We start from the raw sequence: 9086 nt of genomic DNA, 5'->3' as shown, positions 1-9086 counted from the left end.
TTCCTCACTCTTTGAGGCACTTTTCTAGCAGTTAACATGCAACAGTTGGTGATGTGAAACAGGTAAGGATACGCGATTTCATTTGGTGACAAGGGTGCAGGCGCATCTATGGTGCACATCCGGTGCCTGTGTCCCGACTTATTCAATTCTGCACACGTTACAAGGCTTTATGTCAACAACGCAGGGAGATTTGCTCTTAACAAGCAGGGATACTGGCAGAACATTAAGGTGTGCCAAGAGGTTATAAAATGCAATGCTTTTCTTCCGCCTGGATGATGTGAATTTGCAGCGTATATTGGTCAATGCACCGTCACACTCGTCTACATGCTCGTGTAAGCTACCGAAAGAAACCTTTTTTCTTCTTCACTGGAATGCAAAAGGGACGAGAATCCTGGTAAAAAACAGACCAGATAACGAGAGGTATGGCCATTTCGGCCTTCGAAATCTCGTTTCCATTCTGCATTGCCCGTTATCTATTGCGAGGCAACCTCGGTGCCCAGTCCAAAGCACACCCAGTCGTCTGAAAGATTTCCACGTAAAAAAGAACATTTCCGCGGCAGCCATTTATTTGCGCGTCCAAAACACTGAAAGGCTGGTCGGCCAAATTGCTTTCGTTGCCAGATGTGTATCGCTGATCGTTGTGCGCACGTGGGAGGCCCTTTTTACCTTAATGTCGCACCCCGCAGGAAATATTCTGTTCAAGAAATACACGGTCCTGTGGACATTTTCTTATACTTTTTGTTTGAAGAGTACCTATGCCTCAAAACGCGGCATCAGGTAAGACCACAATCAAACTGAATGTTGAAGTCAAGCCTAATAGAAAGTTCAACACGAATGTTGCGATGGCATTCCTAAAAGTAACGCGATATCGCTAGAAACTACTTGACTTTTCTGAATCCAAGGCGGGAAAAAAAGATATGATCCATCGAAATGGAGCAGGCGGTGACGTAGTCAACAACAACGACCGATAATTGTGTCCCCTACCTTCACCTCCAACACGCAACCGAAAAATACAGGGCGGCCAAACACACAGGCCCTACCTGTTATTGATTGCTCGCGTGGAAACTGCTTTGTTCCGGGTTACACAAAGCATGCTACATACATTCCAGATCAATGACAAAGTGACCAAAATCCTGGGACGGTCCAATGTGCGTGAGGGGGGGGGGGGAGGAAGAGGTTTTTACGCTTTCCATGTTTGTGCTATTTCCCTAAACCAGCCGACGACATCCGTTCCTTGATACAGAAGTCGAACATGTCCATCGGGGTTATTCTTTGGCTGATAGTTGACTTTTGAGGAATGGATTTATGGTGAGCCTCTCCACCATTCCACCTACTCCGTCACCGGGGCCTACCCGTGGCATGTTGCGAGGAAAATGCCAGGTACGGCTCAGGTGAAATCCACTTTGTCACAAGCTCGTGTTTCGAAAGTTGCGACTTTTTACAATGGTGGCTGATCCGTCAGTAAAGTAAACAAAAAAGGGAACTAATTTGCCGGAGTGAGTTCTTCTAGCATCTCGGCAATTCATTTACCGTGTTCTGGGATGTGTATACCGTGTCGTTCTTGTGCTACGTAGGGTCGCTTGTTACCCGAACCTGTTGGCTGTCGCTTCCTCGTCGTCTTTTATCCTCATGCACGCGTCGAACGGGTGCATGAGGCTTGTGCTTGTGCGCTTCCATAACGGACTCCTTGGCTGGCATCGTGACCCAAAAACAAGTAAGTTTCCCTAAAATCTCTGCACAAATATGCGTTCTCTTATACGAGCACCTATCAGCCTTCCAGGTGCACGCCTTGCGTTTTTGCTGTGAAGTGAGACTGTTGAATTTGTCATTTCCGTGCCGATCTCAACACATGATCCAAGAAGTTAAATGCATTGTTATTTATGCTATACGGCCTATATCAATATATATATATATATATATATATATATATATATAACGCTATGCGGTCAATAAATGTTATGTAGCCTGCAGTGATCGTCACCACCTGCGAACCACTCCCTGCAGTGACCGTCACCACCCGTGAGCTGCTCCCTGCAGTGACTGTCACCACCTGCGAAGCCGCTCCCTGCAGTGATAGTCACCACCTGTGAGCCGCTCCCTGCAGTGACTGTCACCACATTTGAGCCGCTCCCTGCAGTAACTGTCACCACATGCGAAGCCGCTCCCCGCAGTGCCTGTCACCACCTGCTGTGCCGCCCCGCAGAGAACGTCACCACATGTGGTGCCGTCAGCCGCGTGAGCGCTGGTGCCCGTGCGGCCGTATTTTTAACCGCCGGACGACCGCCGGCTCCGATTCATTGTGCGGCGTCGTGCGGCGCGCGCCTGGCTGGCCTAGTGACCGACGAGGTCCGGCGGCCCGGCGGACGGCAGACCGCTGCCCTCCTCCCCCTCCCCCCAGTCCGGTAGAACTGATCACCCGTACATGGCTGCGGCCCGGGCGCGCCTGTCGCTGGTATCACGGAGGACGGGAGAGCGCAGACCGGGCGCGTCTGCCGCTGGTGTCACGGAGGACGGGAGAGCGCAGACCGGGCGCCCCTGCCGCTGGTGTCACGGAGGACGGGAGAGTGCAGACCGGGCGCCCCTGTCGCTGGTGTCACGGAGAACGGGAGAGCGCAGACCGGGCGCGTCTTTCGCTGGTGTCACGGAGGACGGGAGAGCGCAGACCGGGCGCGTCTGTCGCTGGTGTCACGGAGGACGGGAGAGCGCAGACCGGGCGCCCCTGTCGCTGGTGTCACGGAGGTCGGGAGAGCGCAGACCGGGCGCCCCTGTCGCTGGTGTCACGGGGGACGGGAGAGCGCAGCGAAAATGGATGTCCGATGCTGTGACTACATGCTTTGGGATTGCCTGTGGCGGCCAAGCGCAATTTGCGCACTGGCTGAGATGGTCGACTCGTTCAAGGAAGCGAAAGTCAGAAGCCTGCACCGTGGCGTATGGCAAAGCGTCCAAAGAGGCCGCAAGGGATTTGTGAGCGATGCTTAACTAGTCGATATCTGTGGATGCTAGCATGCTGCGATGTTGGGTGTGGTTGCTCTTGGAGCACACGGAAATGTCACAGGTCTTTCCGCTCGAATCCATTGACCACGATCAGTAGTTAGATACCGCTGGGGCTGCTGTCACTGTGTTTTGCTTGCGCTTAAGACAATAATTAACATACAGCGCCAACGGCTTTAGAGACAAGTTATCTTTTTATCAGCTACAGCTTCTTTAACGCGGTGACGATCTCAGCGGCAGTGACGGTTTGGCGGTGGCACACCATTCGCAAAATTGTCTGCTCAATTTTAGACGTTTCACCGAACTCCATCGCCGTTAGCTATTCCCTAACCATATCAAATGGACGTGGCATCGGCGGTGAGGCGTGTGGCAGAGACCATCGTGTTGAGTTCAGAAGCTGAGCAAAATGTGCCGTGGCGGCAGTGAAAATTCGGCATTTCTTTTTGTCTGTTTCACGCTATGTGTTTCGATTTAGGCTGTTGCGTTTGCGCCTTTCTGATTTACGTTCGTAATTTGTTGCAAGTCTTGTTGAATAGGCGTGAAGAAGATGATGATGCATGCGAATACCTTCTGAGTACTGCTGCGCATTACAAATCTGTTTTTGCTACAAATTGCATGGAGCTATCGCACACTGCTACGAATATTCCCACGAGCGTCATTGGCTTGGCAGGGCACTGAAGCTCCAGCTTTCTGAGTAGTTCCGGACAAGCGTAGTCTGCAGTCTTCCTCACATTCACATGGTATGCAGCGATCTGAGCTGAAACGCTCACCTTTAACCGATCTATTTTTATCAGCAATGTATATCAACCGGCCAGGTCGGTTCCAAGCGGGGTGGCTCGGCGAAATCATATTCCGGTCGTGCTTCATGCGTACCCACACGCTTCCGAAGTCATTTTTACACAGGAATATCAGACCGCCAACGTTCAGACCGCCAACGCGGTTACAAAGACGACCTTGGAGTGTCGACACCCCAGCGTAACGGCCCACCTGCCTACTCAGAGCTCAGTCGTCCTCCGAGCGGCCCACCTGCCCACTCAGAGCCCAGTCGCCCTCCGAGCGGCCCGCCTGCCCACTCAGAGCCCAGTCGCCCTCCGAGCGGCCCACCTGCCCGCTCAGAGCCCAGTCGCCCTCCGAGCGGCCCACCTGCCCGCTCAGAGCCCAGTCGCCCTCCGAGCGGCCCACCTGCCCACTCAGAGCTCAGTCGTCCTCCGAGCGGCCCACCTGCCCACTCAGAGCCCAGTCGCCCTCCGAGCGGCCCACCTGCCCACTCAGAGCTCAGTCGTCCTCCGAGCAGCCCACCTGCCCACTCAGAGCTCAGTCGTCCTCCGAGCGGCCCACCTGCCCACTCAGGGCCCAGTCGCCCCCCGAGCGGTCCACCGGCCCACTCAGAGCATAGTGGTCTTTCGGGCGGCCCGCCAGCGCGTTTGAGATAGTCGTCTCCGGCGGTCGGCCAGCACGCGCAGCTCATCGGTCACGGCCCGACAGCGGCGGTCACGGCCTGACGCGCCGGCCGCTGCGTGACGCCGTGACGCGCGTGACGCCCGGCAGACGGCGCGACATTCCGAGCCGACATTCCGCGCGGCGTGCTCGGGACGCCGCTGGCGGTCGCTAATAGCTCGAGGGTATGTGGCCGGCGGGGGATGGGGAGGCAGGGGGGGGGGGGGCAGGGGCGACACGTGCCCGTCGGGCCGACATCCCTGCCGCCGTCGCCGCCCCCGCCGTCGCATCCCGTCCCGAGCCACTGCTGTCCGGCCATCGGGCGAGTTGCGCCGACGCGGGAGGCGCGGGCTTCGTAGGATCGCGGCGTCTAGAAGCTATGTGCGCCGGCTGTATCCGCCTTAGACTGCACGCTTAAAAGCGTGTGGTCACTGAAACAAAAGGCTAAGTCTTAGTAATGTTCAGCATGCGACGGAGAACGTCCTAGTCCGGCTTGGCGAACAGAAGCGCGCCGTTTAGCTTGCACCAGCCTCTACTTTTTCACCGCAATCAGTCCCTGCTTGCGGCATCCGCCATTTATCTGCAGGTAACCCCGACACGTGGTGCTCCGCTGGCGTGTGGTGCTCCGCTGGCTCGTGGTGTTCCGCTGGCGCGTGGTGCTCTGCGCCGGCACAACGGCCTTTAGCCTCATATCTGACGCAAGGTGCCCTTGTGCCATGATGAGAACGACCAGCAACACGTTCCATTCTTTCTCAAGGTAGTAGACTTGTTTACAGAATGCCTGACTGCCGTTCACATGGGGTATTTTGGCGGCTGCCACCAGCTAATCGCCCGTCCGTATATCACGTCCAACGGTTGATGATGTGGGTCTGGCTGCCAGACGCTGACTCCATCAATGTCGTGCGGTATCAGTAGCAGTCAGGGACTCTATCGATCAGCATCAGACATAAAACTGATTCACGGGCTCTGTCGGCCACTGACCACCGACATAGCCCAATCGCGCCGCTGCCTGGTGACCTCTGGTTCGTAGCGCCCCACCACTGGCTAGTGGTGGGGCCATGCACTAAACAACGCCCTACCACTACCCGGTCGTGGAATAATGGGGTGATGGGGCACCCGGTGACTTAAGTTGGTCTCACTGCCGTCTGATGATCTTTTCACTTACTGATTACCGTTCCATCAAAGTCCGATCATGCTCAGCTCCCTACACAGCACACCTTTAATATCAGCCGATCATGCTCATGATGTGATCACTCCCTAAACAACATCTTCGGCATAACGTCGGCTCGCAGTCTAGTGACCTCACAGCTCTCCAAAAAGCAGCGAACCAACTAGCCTCGATTCCCAACACTACCATTATCGGGTGGCCACTCTTGGCCGTGAGAATCGTCCCGTCGTTTTGGGGAACTCCTCCCCCGGAAGCGAAGGCGGCGCCACGTCACGGCGTCGTGCCACACCGGCCACAGTATTCAGTCGTGCCCCACGGGCCACAGTATTCAGTCGTGTCACACGGGCCACAGTATTCAGTCGTGCCACACCGGCCACAGTATTCAGTCGCGCCACACCGGCCGCAGTATTTAGTCGTGCCACACCGGCCACAGTATTCAGTCGTGCCACACCGGCCACAGTATTCAGTCGTGCCAAACCGGCCACAGTATTTAGTCGCGCCCCACCGGCCACAGTATTCAGTCGCGCCGCACCGGTCGCAGCATTCAGTCGTGCCACACCGGCCACAGCATTCAGTCGTGCCACACCGGCCACAGTACTCAGTCGTGCCACACTGGCCACAGTATTCAGGCGTGCCAAACCGGCCACAGTACTTAATCGCGCCCCACCGACGACAGTATTCAGTCGTGCCACACCGGCCACAGTATTCAGTCGCGCCAAACCGCCCCCCCCCCCCCCCCCTCCGCATGGAATCGCTTGCTCTGCGGCCGACCGTCGTCCGGCTACGTCTGCTAGTGCCGCTACCGGCCGCCGGCGGCGCTAGTGTGGCGGCGGGCCGCCGGAGCGGGCGGCAGACTGGCGGCGACCGCCGCAGCCCCCATGGCGCCCCTTCCGCTCGAGCTCGCGCTCCTGCTGGCCGCGGTCGTGGCCGCCGCGGGCTACGGCCGGTTACGACCCGAGCAGAACGGCAGGCTCTTCAACGGGGTGTACTTCGTCTACGAGGGGAAGGTGAGTCAGGACGGCGACTTCACGGCCGTCGGCGTGCTGTGTTGTGGACTGATGGAGCTGGAGTGGGGATAGGTGAAGACTGGGACGGTGTGTTCTTCGCCTGCTGCTAGATTGTAGGCTTCGGCCTCAGTTTGGCGGGGTCTTTTATATCGAAGGTTAAAGTAGCTTGACATGATTCGAAGGACGATTGACCTTTTTGCTCAAGGATATCTGTGCACACTTCTATGCATAAGTGCACACATACGTACACAAATTTGCACACTTGTATACTTAGATAACGTGTGCTCGATTTACATTGCAAAGCCGGTGTTCTCAAATTTGCCCCGAAGCCATTAGTTCTTAGGTGATTAGGTTGCAAGCTTTTATGCTATATTGAGTAGTATGCAGCCCTCACTAGAGCTAACAACCACTCGACCAAGAAAGCTTTTGAGATACCACATCATCATCCAGATATCTCTGGGAGCTGTTTTATTCTTACAGATTTCCGTTAATGATTTGAAACGTAAAGAACACAACGCGTTCAATGACAATTAAAATTGCTTAAGTTACTAAATTGCGCTACACATTGCACGCTGGCAGCGCACATGGTATGCATTCATCAGTGCAGGAAGTTCCGACAAAGAACATAGATACGGTAATGAAAAATTACATGCATTTGATCATGTGATGTTGGTAAAATAATCGCCTGAAATGTTTTTACCGTTTTAAAAATAGTGGTTTTTGGGAAATCGTTGGCTTGCTGGGATGGTATTACCCAGCGATTGTTCCAAAACGTACGAACGGCTTTGGAGCTTTGATTCGTTTTTTTTTTACTTTGAGAGCCTGGACGCACCGTGAAGTAGGCGGACTTTGATCCGATCATGCCGTCTTTTTCAGCAATATTGGTTTTAGCATGATATGTTCAAGAATGTCAATATCCATTCTCCATCCGGAGAGAAAAGGCCGCTGGAGAGGTTGGAGAAGTCGGAGGTCGTATTGCATTAGTTCATTTGCATTTTTCTTGCTTGCTTTATAGGGATTCGTCGCGATTTTGTGTGTTCCTAAACCTTGACGATCGGACCTTACGTAGGTAACAACCACGTAGTTCTAAGACGCCATTCCAAACCTACGCTTATGTACAGTCCGGCGGTTGCATTCCGCGTGCACACACCGCATGTTGACGCAGTTCATACAGGTTTCGATGGAATTTTTCAAGGCAGGGGAGGCGGCCGTACCTTGTGACCCTGGAGAAGGAATGTTGAATTGATGCCACTGCTTCTGGTACTACGATTCCATGTCACTAGCGACGATAACGATTATGTGGTCCTGTTGATCGTGCCGACCACGTGCGGCCTTCTCCGTCGCGATCGCCTGATATTTGGACGAGCATCGCTTAGTCATGGGGGCCACAACATTTGTGTTGAGAGCTTAACGTGCTCAATACTAATGCCTATTCTGGCGTATCCGAGTCTGCGATTTAGGACTAAGCAATCCCCTGAAGTAGGCTCCGCTTGCTAGGCCAGTGCTCGCGCACCTCGTTGTTACATTTTTTCTTTACCACCGTGAAACAAAAAGGGAAGGGCCGGAAGAGTGGTCTTCCTATCGTAAAGGCAACTTATTTTCCATGAGAGAGAAAAGCTGAGTGCATGTGCATTTTTATTCGCATGATAGCTATTTACTTACATCTTTGTATTGTTATGTGCTTATATCATTAATGAAACATATAGCGCGAACTGACGAGATTGGCCAAGAGTTTGAACTGATCACAGAATCAATGTCTGCCTACCTTAACACGTGTGTGGCTGTCACGCACCCGACGAGTGTATCCCGTGTTTTACACAGCCCGCATTTGCAGACACTGGGTGATATGTGGAAAATCCAGGTGGCTCTGAAAACTGCAACCCGTCGGCAGAATTATTTTACAACTCCCGAGCTAAAAGATCTGGGATTCCGGAACGCTCTATTTTCTGTACGTCATGAACTTGAGGACCCCATACGGCTGATCGGACTGCGGGCTGCTCATGCGTACTGCGGTCCTGAAACGGTCGTGAAGCGCTCCTGTCGCGTGTGCTGTGGTCCTGAAGCACTTCTGTCACGTGTACTGCGGCCCTGAAGCGCTCCTGTCATATGTACTGCAGTCCTGTTGCGGTCCTGTCACGTGCACTGCGGCCCTGAAGTGCTCCTGCTTCATGCGCTGCGGTCCTGAAGTGCTCCTGGCGTCCCCGCGCAGCGACCGTGAGCATAAATCACCAGCCGTGAAACCGGTCTGTCTGGCACAAAGGCAAGAATACTAGAAGTTTTCTCGGAAGCCGCTGCATCAAATTGACGTCTGCAGGAGTCGTAAACTTGGACGCCGGGGCAGTTCTGCGGCTTATTTTCCCAAGTAGTATTGTCATGCTTAGCGTCGATCACGCGCTGGCTCCACTTCTTGGAACACCTGTGATAGAGGGATCTCGTAGTTAAAAGTAATTGAGCAAGACTATGCAGCGCAATTACCATTTTCC

The 9086-nt window shown here is 54.1% G+C and overlaps 1 protein-coding gene across 3 annotated transcripts in view; it reads left to right on the top strand.

Moving 5' to 3' along the window:
• Positions 1–6462: 6462 nt before the first annotated feature.
• The window catches only part of LOC119106222 (U-scoloptoxin(11)-Ssd2a), a 20133-nt gene continuing 17509 nt past the window's right edge, over positions 6463–9086 (top strand). For 2 of the 3 annotated variants that reach the window (XM_037229828.1, XM_037229827.1), the window contains exon 1: positions 6463–6603. In XM_037229828.1, the coding sequence (XP_037085723.1) occupies positions 6475–6603 (129 nt within the window). In that variant the 5' untranslated portion in view covers positions 6463–6474. Of the gene's footprint in view, positions 6604–8437; positions 8465–9086 lie in introns of all 3 variants that reach the window. The other variant, XM_037229826.1, reaches the window with a different exon arrangement.

The sequence above is a fragment of the Pollicipes pollicipes genome, unplaced genomic scaffold, assembly GCF_011947565.3.
Source record: "Pollicipes pollicipes isolate AB1234 unplaced genomic scaffold, Ppol_2.1 Scaffold_6138;HRSCAF=7277_pilon_pilon_pilon, whole genome shotgun sequence".
Taxonomy (NCBI): domain Eukaryota; kingdom Metazoa; phylum Arthropoda; class Thecostraca; order Pollicipedomorpha; family Pollicipedidae; genus Pollicipes; species Pollicipes pollicipes.
The sequence above is the reverse complement of the archived record's forward strand: the minus strand, read 5'-3'. Positions and strand labels throughout refer to the sequence as shown.